The following is a 17,703-nucleotide window of genomic DNA, read 5'->3' on the forward strand; positions in this document are numbered from 1 at the left end:
GGTAGAGAAGCGGCAGCAGAGACCTGGCAGCAGGAGAAGGCATGGTGGGCTTCCCAGCCCATGGTGAGAGAAAACTGAGTGCTTTTGGGCAGAGACCTAGGGCCAGGGAGAGGCGTGTCTATGAGCACAGCTGGCAAAGGCTGTCCTGATGGAAGAACTGTATTCTGAGCACTCCTGAATCTGAATTGTAACCTGTTACTTCCCTAATAAACCCCATAATCGTTAGTATGGTCTGTGAGTTCTGTGTGGCCATTGCAATGAATTATCGAATCCAGCAGAGAAGTTGAGAGTGCCATGGGAGTGCTGGTTTGTGTCAGAATTGATAAAGATGGTGGAGAGAGGAGGCATGTCTGACCTCCGCTTCATAGGAATCAGCCTTGAGCTGTTGATCTTGATTATCCTTTCTCCTCGTGAAGTTAGAGGAGGTCAGATGCCGCCTGTGACACCGTTTTTACACAGGGCATGTGGTCAGGAGGGGGTGCCACAGCCCAGATACAGGGTCTTATAACTCAAGATAAAGGCAATGAGGAGCCAGAAGGTATTCTTAAACAGAGGTGTGACATGATCCAAGGCCTCTTTTAGAAACCTTACTCCAGCAGCAGAGCAGAGGATGACGGAAGGGAGCAGACTGTCGATGAGAAGACAGGTAAAGAAGCTGTTAAAGGAATCCAGGTAAAAGTATGACAGCAGGGACAGCCTGGGTGGGAGGAGAGGACTAAGGAGGAAGATGGTTCAAAGATATTGATAATAATAAAAATAACCAGTAACAATTATTGAGTAATTATTATGAGTGAGGCTTTGTGTTAGAACTTCACATATGTTTTCTCTTTTAATCCTCAAATTAACTGTTTGGTTGGTACTCCTATTATTTCCATTTTAGGAGTTTCTGAGTGGTGCAAATGGCTAAGCACTCGGCTACTAACAGAAAGGTTGGATCCACCCAGTGGTGCTTCGGAAGAAAGGCCTAGTGATCTTCTGAAATATCACAGTCATTGAAAATACTATGGAGCACAGTCCTACTCTGAAATGCATGGAATCGCCATAAGTCAGAGCTAATGGGATGGCAACTGGTCAGAAATGAGGAAACGGAGGCTTTGAGAGGTAAATGACACTGGAATGACTTTCTTTGAAGTTGTGATGATAGGTGGATGTACTCCCCTGTGATACACAGAATCCAATTATTTGGATTCATTAGTAAAAGAAATGATATGAAGGTGACAAGGACACAGTCTGGGCTTGCATAATCTGAGCTTACGGTATACACACACACAGAGCCTGGCTCCCATAGAGGTAGTATCTTTGGTGAAATTTATCCATTCCTAGAACAAACCACTGTACATGGCAGGTACAGGTGCCTGGAAGGTTGTGGCAAGAATGGACTTACCCATGAAAAGACCAAGGAGGAGCAAGGACCACTGTGGAGAAAGGCCCATACCATCCACCAGCAGACTGACCTGCCTCAAGACAGCTGATGACTGTGTATGGGTATGTATCAGCCCACAAACAGTTCCTCTTTTTAGAGTGTCACCGCTTCAAATGCATGTTGTTTTTGAGTCACAAGATGTGAGGATGAGGCGGCGTGAAAAGAAAGAAGAGTGAGAAGCACCAGAGTGAGCTATTTAAAAGCAGAGCTGACCATGGCACATCCTTGCTTTAAACACTGTGTGACATCTCGCAGGAACTCAATGCATGTGTGTTGAATACATGAGTGAGTAGAACCCAGTGAGAGTGGTATTTTGGAGTCTAAGGAGATTACATCAAGCAAGGAGGGTCCCAGTGTCAAATTCCATTTGTTGGTCCCATAAGATAAGGACCAAAGTGTCTATAGAATGTTACCAATGGGAGGTCATTGCTGACCGTCTTGAAAGCCCTGTAGATCCTCTTCAAGTCTTTCTGGGGCTCCTGACCTCCACACACTGAAGGCCTAGTCTGTGCAAGGAGACACTTCCTAGGGACTTGTCAAAGTCTGAGCAGTCAGGGGGCCAACAGGAGATCCCAGTCCCCATCTAGGAGTTGCTACATCCTCATGGAGATGTCAGCAGAGTCTGTATATCCCAGCAAAGCCATCAGGACTATCTGGGGCGGAGAGGCAGGGGGTGGGGAAGGAAGCTTCATACCTACCTCCCCTCTCCCCTCTCCCTCCATCCAGCCATGGATCAGGACCTTTTCACACCACTCTCTCCACCATACACCAAAAGGGCAAGATGGCAAAATAATATCTCACCCAGTCCTTTGTGGCTTAAGGTAGAATTGGTCCCAAAGTTCTTGCCTTCTGATCTTTCCCAGCCTTGTTTCTGCACTAAAGAATCTATAGTCAACAGCTGAACCTTCACCCTTTTTGTCCCTGGGCCATTCTAGTCTCACTCTTACTCTGTCTGCTGGCTCAGTGCCCACCCCGTGCATTCAACAAGCACGTAGGAGCTAAGCCCCTGCTGTGTGCTGACATTGGGCTAGTCACTGGGAATTGAAAGACGCAAAAGACAGGCCCCACCCTCAAGAAGCTGAGAGTTGATACTGAGAAGAGTCTATAAATAAGCAAAAATTTATCATAGGTGTTAGGATAGAAGTAAGTACGACCTAAGAGGCCCAGAAGAAGGCTCCTAGCCTAACCTGGAGCTTCGGGGAAGCCTTTCCCAGGGGAGTGATGACTTTAGGTGAGGAATGGTAGAATGTTAGGGTGAGGTAGGTGAGATAGGCAGCAGGGACTAGGACCACCCAAAAACCAAACCAAACCAAACCAGTTGCCATGAAGTCAATTCCAACTCACGGCGGCCCCATGTATGTCAGAATAGAACTGTGCTCCACAGGGTTTTTTTTCAAATAAAAATAAAATGTGTTGTGGTAAAAATATACATAACAAAACATATGCCATCTCAACAATTTTTACATGTACAATTCAGTAACATTGATTATATTCTTTGAGTTGTGCAACTACTCTCACTATCCTTTTCCAAGTATTTCCACCACCATAAACATAAACTCAAGACTCCCTAAGCAAAAACTCCCCCTTTCCTCCCACCTCCCACTTGGTAACCACTAATAATCTTTGGTGTCTATATATTTGCTAATTCTGTGTAAGTGAGGTCATACAGTATTTGTCCCTTTTGCAATTGACTTATTTCGCTTAGCATGATGTTTTCAAGGTTCACCTATGTTGTAGCATGCATCAGGGCTTCATTTCTCTTTATGATTGAGTAGTATTTTATTACATGTATGTGACACATTTTGTTTATCCATTCATCTGTTGCGGACATTTCGGTTGTTTCCACTTTTTAGCTATTGTGAGCTCCATAGGGTTTTCAATGCTGCCTTTTTGGAAGCAGATTACCAGACCCTTCTTCTGAGGCATCTCTAGGTGGTCTCAAACTGCCAGCCTTTTGGTTAGCACCAGAGCACATTAATAGATGCATCACCCAGGGACTCTAGGGCCATCCAGTAAGCTGAACTACATGAGTCAAGTTATAAAAGTGAGCAATCATAAGAAGCTGTGTGCGGTGACTGGAGTCTAAGGCATGAGACTTGGTGACAGGACATGAGGCCAGGGAGGTTGGCAGGGAACAAGCTGGTCAGGATCATGACCCCGGACTTCAGCCTCGTAGGGTATGGGGGACCTCTGAAGGGTTTAAAGCAAGGATGTGCCACGGTCAGCTCTGCTTTTAAATAGCTCACTCTGGTCGCTCTCAAGGAGCCCTGGTGGTGCAGTACTTAAGCACTTAGCTGCTAACTGAAAGGCCAGCAGTTCGAACCCACCAGCCGCTCTGTGGGAGAAAGATGTGGCAGTCTGCTTCCTTAAAGATTTACAGCCTTGGAAACCCTATAGGGCAGTGCTACTCTGTCCTATAGTGAAACTATGAGCTGGAATTGACTCAACGGCAAAGGATTTTTGGTTCCTCTCGCTATTCTTTCTTTTTATGCCTCCTCATCCTCAGTCTTGTGACTCAAAAATGACATCCGGTTTAAGTAGTGACACTCTAAAAAGAGGAACAGTTTGTAGGCTGATACATACCCATACACAGTCATCAGCTGTCTTGAGGCAGGTCAGTCTGCTGGTGGATGGTATGGGCCTTTCTCCACAGTGGTCCTTGCTCCTCCTTGGTCTTTTCATGGGTAAGTCCATTCTTGCCACAACCTTCCAGGCACCTGTACCTGCCACATACAGTGGTTTGTTCTAGGAATGGATAAATTTCACCAAAGATACTACCTCTATGGGAGCCAGGCTCTGTGTGTGTGTGCACCCTAAGCTCAGATTATGCAAGCCCAGACTGTGTCCTTGTCACCCTCATATCATTTCTTTTACTAATGAATCCCAAGAAGCCTGGGCATTTCTGGACAGGCTGAATGATGTGGGTGCGAGACAGAGAACTGGCCACAGCCAGTTGCAGGACTCCCCCGTCTGCATCCTGCCGTCTTGAGCATGTTCCCTGGGACATTCAGGTTTTTAAGGCCCCCTGTGGATGTTATACTTTGGGATTTGTGTCCTGTATCTGATCCTCTCATGTCTCTTTTTATGACATGGGCCCTCCATGTGTCATAATTAGCTTCAGTAGGGGATCTCAAACTTGGCAGCTAGAGGAATTCCTGTCCTTCTAGATTCTTACTACTCACCCCCACTCCCCAGGGACCTGAGAGATGATGGCAGATGGGCTTGGGAACTAGAACCAGAGGAACATTGATCTTGAGAAATTCATGGTGAGGGACTGGTTTCCAGAATTTTAAGCTTTCACTTTTGCTCTTCTTTATGGGAAAAACCAACTAGCCTTGGAGATCAGGGTCACCTGCCTTCAGGGTTGTCCCCTCACCAGCCTCTAGGCTGTCCCCTTGACGTACTGATGGACTCTTACCCGTTGCCATCAAGTTGATTCTGAATCCTAGCTACCCTATAGCACAGAGTAGAACTGCCCCACAGGATTTCCAAGGAGCAGCTGGTGGATTCAAACTGCCAACCTTTTGGTTAGCAGCCAAGCTCTCAACTACTGTGCTACCAGGGCTCGGATGGACCCTTAGATATACTTGAAACTTTGCAGTTTATAAAGAACTTTCACTTAGATTTTAAAAACTCTGATCCTCCTTTCACAGACTGAATTGTGTCCCCCCAAAATATCTGTCAACTTGGCTAGGTCATGATTCCCAGTATTGTATGATTGTCTACCATTTTATCATCTGATGTGATTTCCCTATGTGTTGTAAATGTTATCACTATGATGTAATAAGACAGATTAGCGGCAGTTATACTGATGAGGTCTACAAGATTAGGTAGTGTCTTAAGCTAATCTCTTTCGAGATATAAAAGAAAGAAGTGAGCAGAGAGACATGGGAATCTCATACCACCAAGAAAACAGTGCAGGGAGTAGAGTGCGTCCTTTGGACCTGAGGTTTCTGCTCTGAGATGCTCCCAGACCAAGGGAAGACGGGTGCATCACAAGGACTTTCCTCCAGAGCTGACACAGAGAGAAAGCCTTCCCCTGGAGCTGATGCCTTGAATTTAGACTTGTAGCCTACTAGACTGTGAGAGAATAAATTTCTCTTTGTTAGAAGCTATCTACTGGTAGTGTTTCTGTTATAGCAGCACTAGATGACTAAGACACCTTCTAACAATCTTGTGATATAGACAAGGCAGATGGTATCACCCACATTTTACAGATGATGGGCTGGGGCTCAGAGAGGTTAGATGGCATCTTCTAGGCATGTGACTGGCAATCTCTGAAACTGAGTCAGTGCAGCCCCGACATGGGAAGGTAAAGGCACACGAAAAGCTTCAGAGAACCACAATGTCCCGACAAATGTCACAGAACTGAAACTGAGGGGTTGGCTTCCCGTCACTGAACAAACACATCTGCGAGCTTTCCCACCTTATGTGGTGTCCAGATGGGCTCTTCGTGGCAACTGTCCACAGAGGCAACTCTTGGGCCTACGGTGAAAGAATGAGTAAGACAAATCTTGCCTTAAAAAAAGGCAAGTGAAAAAAACAAACAAAAAACTTTCCTCAGTTCAATTCTAGAAAGTTTTTGAGGCCTCCTGTGTGCAAGGCCTATGTTGTGTGTGTGTGTGTGTGTGTGTGTGTGTGTGTGTGTGTGTGTGGTGTGGGGCCAAGGCAGTGGGACACAGGGAGGAATTAAGTGTGGCAGAGCCCCGCTGCAGAACACAGGGCATGGGCTTTGGGATCGGGGGAACCTGGGTTTTCGTTTGCACTCTGCTGCTTCCTAGCTGGAATAAGTTGGTGAACACCCTTTGTTCCCACCCTCATCAAAGCTAGTCAGCACCTTGTAGAGAAATTTAAAAAAAAAAAAAAATCCTCAATAGTATGACCCAGTTCTGTTAGAGTATTTTTGCAACACAGAGCAAATTTCTTAACCTCTTTGAGTTTTCATGTTCTTCATCTGTAAAATGGGAATAATATATAACTTTGCAAATTTATTGGGATGGTTAAATAAAATACAGTGCATAAAGCACTTGGCACAGTATCTGCCTTTTGGGATTTGTGTCCTGTATCTGATTCCCTTGTGTCTCTTTCCCCTTCCCTGAATCCAGAAACAGGACTTAAACCAAAAAGCTGGGCACCTACCCCACTGTACCTAACCGCTGGGATAAACTACTCCATTTACTTTACTTTATAATCAGGTATTAATTCCCTTCCATTTTCTCTTCTCCTTGGGGAGCTTGTGGGGTATGGGGAAAGGCACACAAGACAGCTATTATATGAGGCAGAATGAAGTAAATACTTAAAACAAATCAACAAAAGCACAGGCTAGAGGAAACCAGGGGAGGGTGGCTGGATCAGCAATCTGGAACTCAGATAAGGCTTCAGAAAGGAAGCAGCATCTGAGCGGGACCTACGTAGTTACTGCACTAGAGGGGCTTAAGGGCGAGCAGAGCTGCTTATTCAAGGTTGAATTCCTGCAGCGTATGTTTCAGGAGGAGACGAAGGTCTTCCTGATGTCAGCACGGCTTCGGCTGTGACTCCACTTTGGGATGACTCCTCCTGGTTCGCACGATTCTCCAGGTGGAGCCAGAATCATTCTGTAGAAGAAACGAACAGCAAGAAGTGGAGTGGATTATGGGGTGGGCACATCGGGACATGCCACTTCCCCGACCTAGCATGCACACTCCCACCAGACAGCAACCACCCCCCACCCCATCACCACAGTTATTGCCACCAGGGGTGGATTATCCAATAGGCAAGGTAGGCACAGTGCTACCAGATCGTCTGTAGTGAACAATTTCACTTTTTTGAAGATTCTTCTTCTAACTATGGCTGGCATCTGTCTTTCTCCCAACCCCACAGCACCTTCCTACAGAATCAGAGCCTTTTTTCAAATTTACAGTCCCTGACAGGAATGAATTACCCAGTAAGTAAGGTAAGCCGGTGAAACCCATGTGAAATTGTTCACTACAGATTAGTAAGTTAGCACAAGTAAGCCTGTGCTTACCTTGCTTCCTGGGTAGTCTGCCCCTGATGGCCACACTACTTCTCAGTTCAACTTTTGGCAAAGAGCCTCACCACCCGGCCTAGGAAACAGTGATATAGCCAGTGCTTCCTGATCCCAAGGGAATCAGGACCCAGATCCCCTCCCTGAGCCCTGCTGCCTTTTCTCCCTAAACAACTGTGTAGCAGACCTTGGTCAATTTCATGGGACTGCATATCTGTGTTGCAAAAATACTCTAACAGAACTGGGTCATACTATTGAGGATTTTTTTTTTTTTTTTAAATTTCTCTACAAGGTGCTGACTAGCTTTGATGAGGGTGGGAACAAAGGGTGTTCACCAACTTATTCCAGTGATGCCTAAGTATCTTTAAAGATGCTAATAAACCAAAAGAAACCAAACCTGTTGCCGTTGAATTGCTTCCGACTCATAGTGACCCTATATGTCAGGGTAGAACTGCCCCATAGAGTTTCCAAGGAGCAGTTGGTGGATTCGAACTGGTGACCTTTTTTTTTCCCTTGTACTTTAGGTGAAGGTTTACAGAACAAATAGTTTCTCATTAAATAGTCAGTACACGTATTGTTTTATGACATTGGTTAACAGCCCCACTACATGTCAACACTGTCCTTACTCAACCTTGGTTTCCCTATCACCAGCTTTCCTGTCCCCTTCTGCCTTCTAGTCCTTGTCCCTGGACTGCTGTGCCTCATTAGTCCCATTTTGTTTTATGGGGCTGTCTAATCCCTGGCTGAATGGTGAACCTCGGGAGTGACTTCACCACTGAGCTAAAACGGTGTCTGGGGGCCATACTCTCGGGGTTTCTCGAGTTTCTTTCAGGCCAGTAAATCTGGTCTTTTTTTTGTGTGTGAGAATTTTGTTCTACATTCTTCTCCAGCTCTGTCCAGAACCCTCTGTTGTGATCCCGGTCAGAGCAGTCAGTGGTGGTAGCTGGGCACCATCTAGCTGTACTGGACTCAGTCTGGTGGAAGCCTTGGTAGCTGTGGTCCATTCGTCCTTTGGACTAATCTTCTCTTTGTATCCTGTTCTCTTCATTCTCCCTTGCTCCCGAACGGGTGAGACCAGTGGAGTATCTTAGATGGCCGCTCACAGGCTTTTAAGACCGCAGACTCTACTCATCGAACTGGTGACCTTTTGATTAGCAGTCTAGCTCTCAACTAGTGTGCCACCAGGGTTCTGTGATGGGAATAATAATCCTTTACCTGACTAGCTCTCAGGATGGCTGCGACCCTTTGGCTTGGCCAGGCTGCCCCTGAAGCCTCCCCCTGTTGTGTGTCTGCAGGGCCAGGGGCTTCACGAGAGGACTCAGCCCGCATGGTGGTAACTGGGACCCTAGGGGGGTCCGTCACTCTGCCCCTGAAGTGGCCATCTGGACAGCAGGTGGGGAGCGTCTCCTGGACAACCCGCTCGGCCCCTGTGGCAATTGCCAGCGTAACCCTGGCAGAAGCTGGAGGACCAGATATCTTTCACCAGGCAGAAACCCGGTACTGGGGCCGTGTGAGTGTCACGGGCCAAGACCGCTCTCTGCAGATTAGCAACCTGAGCAGCGAGGATGCAGGCTCCTATCGAGCCTATGTTAACCTGAGGAGGTCCCCCGTCACCCACACCCAGGAGTACATTCTGCAGGTCTATGGTGAGTATCTTGGACAGGGGCCAGGGAGGGGACAGTGTCAGTCCTTCAGTCATTTTTAAAGCCTTTCCCGCCTCCTTTTTGATAACATTTACATTTTTCTTTCTAATGCAAGAGTAATAGATGCTCACTGTAAACAAATTTAAAGTGGAATCACCTGGGAGAATCTCCTGAAAAATTTCAATGCCCAGCACCTGCCCCTGACCAACTGAAGCAGAACTCTGAGATATGGAATGGATAGAGAATGGGGTTTCAGGCCTTCAGAACTGGTTTTGCCACCACCTACATGGGTGGACTTAAGCTTCCTCATTGATAAAATAGGACTACTACCTTCTTGTGAGAGAGAAATACATGTGAAAGAGGCTTGTAAAGCTCTACACAGATGTAAAGGATCATATTCCTTAAAGGATAATATTCCTGAAAGGATAATTTTTTTTTGTTTTAGTTAACTTTTTTTTTTTTTTTTTTAAAGCAGGAGAAACTATAAAAGAAGGAATAGGGATGGGTGCCCAGAACACACGGCAGCGAGCAAGTCTGAGGTCTGACTGATTTGGCTGGTAAAGATAGAGTGAGCCACTTTAGATTTAATTTATTACTTACATAGTTAGTGAAAGGAAGAGTAGCCCAAAGTGCCAGGCCTTTGTGTCCTTGTCCCACACCCCAAAAAGGATGGCACCCAAACAAAAGGGGCCAGAAAAGTGCACTGTGAGTTATGAGAGAACCTGCTGCTGAGGACCCCATTCTGGATGTAGCTAAGTGGCTTTATAGTCTGCAGCAGTCCCCCTGTGGAAGGTCTCTGGGTGGTGCAAATGGTTTACACTCAGCTGGTAACCAAAAGGTTAGTGATTTGAACCCACCCAGTGGTACCTTGGAAGAAAGGCCTGGAGATCTGCTTCTGTAAAGATTACAGCCAAGAAAACCCTATGGAGCAGGCCTACTCTGTCACAGGGTGTTGCCTGAAGTCAGAATTGGCTGGATGGCTTAAGGCAACAGCAACATACCCTGCAGGAAACTTCACACTCTGTTACAGCCCGGGAGGAGATGGGACATTGCATCATGACAGCCTCCCAGGGGAGACAGGGAGGTGATTGGGAGATGACCTTGAGGTAGCTTCTTGCAGGAGCTCCTTGCAGGTCACTCATCCTTTTGTGTCCCGGGAAGATCGCAAGGTGTTTTGTCAAGACTCAGATCAGCTTTGGCTCCAGGCTTGGCCTGCCTGGACCCTATGGATATGTGCCATGTCACCAGGATGCCATGGCAGAGCTCTCCCCTATAGTGAAAGTGGGCAGGTGGGAAAGGTACAGATGATGAGTGAGGATGAACTCGGAAAAACTGACGGAGGGAAGGCAGAGAACCTCTTCTGACATCTTCCTTGGGTTGTGTGAAGGGAAAGATTCCCTTTGCACGAAGGCTTCTTTTTTCATGGAGGTGATGGCATCGCACACGGTCAGGGCTCATGCAGTTGGTGAGAAAACATTTTGGCCGTGAGTCAGGCCTGGGCTGGTGATGGTCTGCTCCTCACACAGGATGAGGGTCAGTGATGGGGTGGGGTCTGCTGGGACCTGGGGTAGGACTGTTCACTGGGGTGGGCTCAGAGCTGGTGGAGAGCCCCTCGCCATGCTGATGGACGTCAGGGCAAGCCTGGCAGAATGGCTCAGTGTGCAGCAGTGCCGGGTTAGATCTGGGAGGAGAAGACTGTGTCCCCTGAATAGTGTGCGAGGTCTCCTCAGAGCCACCCTCTGGGCTGACACCCAGCAGCAGCAAAGATGACAATGGGCCAGGTTTTTATCCTTGGGGTGTTTCTCAGGTCATTTGAGCCTCGCCACAGCCCTGCCAGCAGACACCGAAAAACCAAAAACCTAACCCATTGCCATCAAGTTGATGCCAACTCATAGTGACACTATAGGACAGAGTAGAACGGCCCCATAGGGTTTCCAAGGAGCGGCTGGTGGATTGGAACTGCAGACCTTTTAGTTAGCAGCCAGGCTCTTAACCACTAGGCCACCAGGGCTTTGCTAGCAGACAGCAGATAGGACAGGGGTTTTTATTCCTAGGCTGAGGAAACAGAGTCTCAGAGAGAAAAAATGACACACCTGTGACCCAGAGCTACGAAGTGGCAGAGTGGAATAGAACTCAGGCACCCTGACCCTGCACCCCGCACCCTGGCTTTTTGGAATTCTGGTTTGTCACCATATTTGTCTGTCTGAAGGAGAGGGGTGCTGAGGAGAAGAGGGCCTACAGAAAAAGTCAAAACGGCTTTGGATCCCAGGGCCCAGTCTGCAGAAAACACCCTGGGGTGAGGCAGCAGAATGTTACCCAGCAGAGGAAATCCAGGGGGTCACTCTGGGCCTGCAGGGTCCAATTCTGCACAGCTGAGCCACCCCTGGGGCAGCTGTCAGCTGTCTAGCAGAGCAGCCTTCTCCCAAACTCTGTGATTTTGTTAGCCTGTCTTGGTTGTCCCTGTCTCTGCAGCTGCTCTTGCTGTCTCCGTCCACCCCTGCCCCCCATGTGGCCTGGGGAGGCAGGTGGGCCAATAACAACGTGAATACCTTTAGGAGAGCACCTGGGGGCGGGTGGTCTTAGGAGAAGAGAGGGTGAGGTGGAGGACCAAGGGAGTGCAAGGCAGTGGGAGAAACCTCAGCACTCAGAGCCACATCCCACCTGTCATGGATTGAATTGTGTCCCCCCAGAAATGTGTGTAGCAACTTGGCTGGGTCATGATTCCCAGTATTGTATGATTGTGTTATCTGATGTGATTTCCTTATGTTTTGTGAACTCTACCACTATGATGAGATTATATGTGATCTCCTCATGTGTTGTAAATTCTATCACTGTGATAAGGTCATACTGATGAGGTTGACAAGATTAGTGTCTTGATGCAATCTCTTTTGAGATATAAAGAGAGACGCGAGCAGAGATGCATGAGAACCTCGTACCACCAAGAAAGCAGTGCTGGGAGCAGAGCGCTTCCTTTGGACCTGAGGTTCTTGTGCAGAGAAGCTCCCAGACCAAAGGAAGACTGATGACATGGACTTTCCTCCAGAGCCGATGAAGAAAGCTTTCCCCTGGAGCTGATGCCCTGAATTTGGACTTGTAGCCTACTGGACCGTGAGAATAAATTTCTCTTGTAAAGCCATCCACTTGTGGTACTTCTGTTAGAGCAGCACTAGATGACCGAGACACCGCCCCCCCCCCACCAAGCCTTATTCAGCATCTGAAAGCTCAGTGTTGACTGTATGGCCCCCTCCTAGGGAAAGATACAGTTACAGCACAGTTCCATGCTTTTGAGTACATAATATGTTGTTGTTAATCGTCTTCCAGTCAGCCCCCGACTCATGGCGACTCCTGGCACAACAGAACAAAATGCTCCCTGGTGCGGCGCCATCCTCATGATAGGTTGGGAATCAGATTGCTGTGATCCATAGGGTTTTCATTGACTGATTTTTAGAAGTAGACGGCCAGGCCTTTCTTCCGAGTCTGTCTTAGTTTGGAAGCTCAGCTGAAATCTGTTGAGCATAACAGCAACACCGAAGCCTACACTGAGCCTGTGGAAGGGGAGAATTTTGCTGCCGCACCACCACTGCCCCTTGCGAGTACACATAGCCTTTTTCGATTCAATGCAGGCTGGGGCCCAGGCCCTGGAGTCAGATCCACCTCAATTTCGGTCTTGGATTCACCACTTAATGTGACTTTGGGCAAGTTGTGGTAAGCTCTCTGAGACTGTGAAATGGAGTAGATAATAATACCTGCTCTACCTACTTCATTGGGTTGTTCTGGGAATAATGGGAACTGAAGGGGGAGCACTAGCACAGATGTGGATAGGTCCTGCCTCAGTTGTTAGTCATGTATATTCAGGATGCTGCAGGGTCTTGGGTGGCACTGCCTGTGCCTTCTGCCCTGTGCAGGGGAGGCCCAGAGATGCTTCCCAGTCCTCAGTGTATTCCTTTTTCCACACACAGAGCAGCTGGCCCGGCCCCATGTCACCCTCAGCTCCAGAATGGGTGAGAATGGACACTGTACCTTTATTCTGACCTGTGTGGCAGAAAGCAGAGGAGGCCCCGTGACCTACAGCTGGACCCCCCTGGAGCCCTGGACTGTTGTGTCCCATGGAGGGTCTGTCCTCAGTGTCTCCTTGAGGCCCAGAGACCACGCTCTGATGTTTACCTGTACGGTCCAGAACCCAGTCAGTAACAGCAGCTCCTACCCGGTCTCAGTGCCACACTTCTGTGCAGGTACCTGGCTCCTCAGTCTGCCCGGAGCCTGTGCACGCGCCCTGTGCAGCAGCTCTGGAGTGGACAGGCAATGTGGATGAAGGGGAGCCCCTGGGGAGAGAGGGGCTGGGCCAGGGGTGGGGGTGGGTGGGGGTCAGTGCAGAGCAGGTGGTCCTGGGGGTAGAGCTGATGGGGAGGTTGGAGGGAGACCACTTTTAGGGGTTTGAGCAGGAGGAGCTGACAGGGTGCCCAAGAATGGGTAGGGAGACACCGAGTTTGTGGTTTCCCCTCTGTCTGCAGGGTCTGGAACCACAGTTGGGGAGACAGTGATCGGCACCCTTGGGGAGTCAGCCACTCTGCACCTGGAGTTCCCAGCGGGGCAGGAGGTAGAAAACATCACCTGGAGCTCTCGGGGGCTTCTTGCTGTCTTGAGACCAGGACCAGCAGGCAAACCAGTCCTGGTTGTTGAGACTCAGGGACCCTATTCCAGACGACTGAGCATCTCCCACCCTGGCTACTCTCTCCAGATCAGCTCCCTGAGACTGCAGGACTCTGGTCTCTACAGAGCCCAGATAACTCTGCGTACTTCCCCGATGAACATCACCAAGGATTTCACCCTGCGTGTCTATGGTGAGGTGGGGGAGAGGGCCCCCAGTTGGATGTAACCTATCTTCACCCTTGCTTGGCCAGACCAGAGCCTTCTCATAGCTTGAGCCTTCCCTTTTTGTTACAGAGAAGCTGCAGGAGCCCAACATCACTGTCAGCTCCCGGATCATGAACGCTGGGACCTGCTTCATCATGCTGGTCTGCTCCCTAGACCAGGCTGGAGAAGATGTCCAATACAGCTGGGACCCCCATGGCCAGGGGGCAGTTATGTCCCATGGGGGGACCACTCTCAGCATCTCCTGGAGGTCTGTGGACAGTGACAGCTACCGTTGCACCGTCAGGAACCCCGTCAGCCAGAGATCTCGCTCCTTCCCGGCCAGGCCCCTCTGCTCAGGTAAATGCCTCCTCAGGAACCCTCTCCATCCTGGGCAGCCTCTGCCCATTCCTCAGCACCTCTGCCTGCCTTCCTTGGGGCTCTAGGAGCAGTTGAAGAAAAGGAGGGGCAGGATAGTCTGCAGCAGGTAGTGTCTCTAGGGTGCCAGGAGATGAGGGGTCTGGAACCACCATCCCAACAGCTTCCCTCTGTTTACCTGTCTGTCAATTGTCCCCTATGCCTCCACTTGCTATAGGTGCAGCTGGACATTTGGCTCATTCTTGGGACTCCCTGAAGGAAGGTGCTTCTCCATCCCCACTCAGTCTTAGCCCTGCAGAGCCCCCTGAAGGGGGATCCCAGAATCCCCTTGGATGTGTCCTCAGAGAAGACTCAGACCCTCCCCTGCCTGGAGCTCTGAGAGGGGCCTGAAGCTGTGCTCCTCTGGTGGGCAAGCATGGCGCCTCTTGGCTTCCCCGCCCCTTCCAACTCAGTCATAGGCCATGGCAGGAAACCATGTGAGACCAAACACGCTCTCTCCCTTTCTCTTGTAGTCCTACTTCTGAAACAGTGGTCTTTGTTTGCTATCTCCCGTTCTTCATCAGCCATTCACTCTTCAACCCCTTGCTGCTGGTTTTCCCCACCGGTGACATCCTCGTTGTTCAATTCAGGGGCCACTTCTCAGTTCTCTTTATCCCGGGCTCCTCCATGGCACTTGACACGGTTGATATGCTCTCCTTAGCCACCTGGGCTGACCTCTTCTCTCTGATCACAGTCCTTCTCAGGCCTCTCTCCACTCCCCTTGCTTCCTTCTGTTGCCCAAGGCAGAAAGCTGGGTGTCCTCTAGAGCCCCTCCTCTTCCTCACCACTGCTACCTGCCATGGCTCAGCAAAACCCAAAACCAAACCCGTTGCTGTCAAGTCAATTCCGACTCGTGGGGACCCCAAATGTTACAAAGTAGAACCGCTCCAGAGGGTTTTCTTGGCTGTAATGTTTATGGAAGCAGATTGCCAGGCCCTTCTTCCACACACCACTGGGCGGGTTTAAACCACTAACCTTTCCCTTAGCTGCCAAGTACAAACAGCTTGCACCACCCAGAGGCAGCCATTGTTTATACTCTCCCTTTATTTCTTACCTGGACCGCTACTGGAGCCTCCTAACTAGTCTCCCTGTTTCTAGTGTTTTCCATCCCTATCCTGATTGCTTCAGGGGTTAATTCTAAATCAGAGAAAAATTTATGCTACTTTTCTGCTTAAAATCCTATGATGTCTGCCCATGATCTAAAGCAAAAATGGTTTAGCATCTATTCACTCATTTTAGCAACATGTTTATTGAGCATCTATTATGTGCCCCTGTGCTGTTCTAGTCATTGAGGATACAGTAAAGAAGAGGTCTGGATAAATTCTCAGCCCGCAGGAAACTCACAATATAGCGTGACTTACAGTAATCACAATCTGCATGTTGCCTTCCAGTGATGCCTCATAAAAGACTTCAGGAGAGAACTGAGCATGTGATATTATGGGCTTTGTTGACGTGTCTGTCTCCTCCACTGAGCCATGAGCAAAGCCCATTTTTACTTTTCCCTGTATCTGCAATACATAAAATGTAATAGATGGCAAAAAAAAAAAAAAAAAATTGTGCATCGCACAAGAGTTTAATGAGCATCATGCGTTGTGTGCTATGGGACATGAAGAAGCATGATAATTGGCTTCAGACATTAACATTCTTCCCTGCTTTCTATGGGGCTTGGAGGACATAGTCTCATACTCGGTTTTCTAAAGGGGTTTCCAGTCCACTCCTCTGGCTTTTTGTCTCTGCAAATCTCTTTCCCGTTTTCCCTGTCTTCCCATTTCTTCTCTTTTCTTCCTTTTATCCTGGTTTCTAACCTGTGGTCATCATTCACTCAGCCTCCTTCCTACCCTGCTCCCTGAGGAAAGAATTTCTTCTCTTTGGGATCCTGGGAGCTTTGGGAATTAAATCGATTTGACTCTGACACACGAAGAAGCCAAGAGGAGGAATGCGAGAAGGCGGCCATCGTGTGAGATGCAGAGATACAGAAGTCTTTGCAAACGCAGAATACCTGATGCCAGCATCTCCAAGTGTGTATGAGAAAGGGGCATGGATATATTTTTTTTCCTTAATTTTTTTTATTGTACTTTAGATAAAGTTTCGCAGAACTAATAGTTTCTCATTAAACAGTCAGTACACATATTGTTTTATGACATTGGTTAACAACCCCAAGACATGTCAACACTCTCCCTTCTCGACCTTGGAGGACCTTTTTTTTTTGGTGAAAATATACATAGCCAAAGTTACACCATTTCAAAAGTTTCTACATGTACAGTTCAGTGACATCGATTACATTCTTCCAGTTGTGCTGCTATTCTCACTATCCCTTTCCAAATTATTCCATTAGCATTTTCTTCAACTCACTGCCCCCTAGACTTCCCATCAAACCTTTTAAGTTGCTATTGTCAATTTGATCTCACTTAGACAATTCTTTTTTTTTGTACCTTAGAGGAAGTTTTATAGAACAAATAGTTTCTCATTAAACAGTTAGTATACATATTGCCTTATGACAATAGTGAACAGCCCTACAATATAGGGGCATGGATATTGATGAAGGCATAAAACCTATTTCGTTTGCAAACTGAGGTCAAAATTCCTGAAAAACTACTACATATGTTCTGCTTAAATAACCTGTTTATGTTTTGTTTAAATGCATCTTAAAGTGTTCAGAAAGAAAAGAGGGTTTATTCATTTTAAGAAAAATTTGGTGATTTGAAACATAAGAAGATTAATAAGCTGATCAAGTGTTCTTGCATATACTTTATTAATTTTTTGTTAATACTTAAGTAAATGGGCTCAAGGTCCCAGCTTCAGCTTAAATGTTATCTCCTTGGAGCAAGCAGCCTTTTGGCCATCATCTGTAAGTAGATCTTCTGGTTATTCATAGTCATTGTACCCAGTTCAATTTTACCAAAGCACTTATCACAAATTGTAAGTGTATATTTGTTTGTTGGTTGACTTGTTTATCATCTGTTTCCTCCACAAGACTTTCAGCTCCATGAGGGCAAGAACTGTTTCTGTTTCGTTCACAGTCATATCCCTAGAGGACAGCAGAGTACTTGGCTTATGGTAGATGTTTCATTATTTGTTGCATGAATGAATAAATGAATGGATGGAGGAGAGTACAGAACATTTTTTCCTTAAGATTTTAAGACTATCAGAAGCTTCATAAAGATCTGGAACATATACCATTGAGCGTTTTCTTTTCTCTTTCTGCTTTGGATCGAAGGAAGAAAAAAGTGGGATCTTTGTCATAAAAATTCCTTGAATACTCAATAGTTAGCAAAAGAAAAAAGGTTAAAATAAGAGGAAAATAATTTCTAGAAGGTTTTGATAGCAAGCTGCTCTGAAGTGCTAAACAGGTTGGTCTAGAGTTT

The 17,703-nt window shown here is 47.5% G+C and overlaps 1 protein-coding gene across 4 annotated transcripts; it reads left to right on the forward strand.

Annotated features, from left to right (window-relative positions):
* On the forward strand, positions 1–16,498 carry LOC101359947 (SLAM family member 9-like). 4 transcript variants are annotated; one of them, XM_023725146.1, is made up of 6 exons: positions 1–1,101; positions 8,723–9,073; positions 13,030–13,302; positions 13,582–13,911; positions 14,015–14,281; positions 16,165–16,498. In XM_023725146.1, the coding sequence occupies exons 1-6, from the start codon at positions 1,056–1,058 to the stop codon at positions 16,242–16,244; spliced, it is 1,347 nt and encodes a 448-aa protein (XP_023580914.1). In that variant the 5' UTR covers positions 1–1,055; the 3' UTR covers positions 16,245–16,498. The 4 variants fall into 4 exon arrangements, with proteins under 4 accessions (XP_023580914.1, XP_023580913.1, XP_023580915.1 ...); XM_023725145.1 differs by lacking the exon at positions 1–1,101 and adding an exon at positions 3,790–4,107; XM_023725147.1 differs by lacking the exons at positions 1–1,101; positions 13,030–13,302 and adding an exon at positions 3,790–4,107.
* The last annotated feature ends 1,205 nt before the right edge of the window (positions 16,499–17,703 follow it).

This window comes from Trichechus manatus, unplaced genomic scaffold (assembly GCF_000243295.1).
Source record: "Trichechus manatus latirostris isolate Lorelei unplaced genomic scaffold, TriManLat1.0 scaffold00288, whole genome shotgun sequence".
Classification (NCBI taxonomy): domain Eukaryota; kingdom Metazoa; phylum Chordata; class Mammalia; order Sirenia; family Trichechidae; genus Trichechus; species Trichechus manatus.

What these genes read in the sequence shown, in the direction of transcription:
- LOC101359947 (XM_023725145.1), top strand. Translation starts at nt 3,912, where the DNA reads ATGCCTCCTCATCCTCAGTCTTGTGACTCAAAAATGACATCCGGTTTA. An exon ending in GTACATTCTGCAGGTCTATG is followed by an intron (nt 9,074 to 13,029) that starts GTGAGTATCTTG and finishes TTCCACACACAG; the next exon opens with AGCAGCTGGCCCGGCCCCAT. An exon ending in TTTCACCCTGCGTGTCTATG is followed by an intron (nt 13,912 to 14,014) that starts GTGAGGTGGGGG and finishes TTTTTGTTACAG; the next exon opens with AGAAGCTGCAGGAGCCCAAC.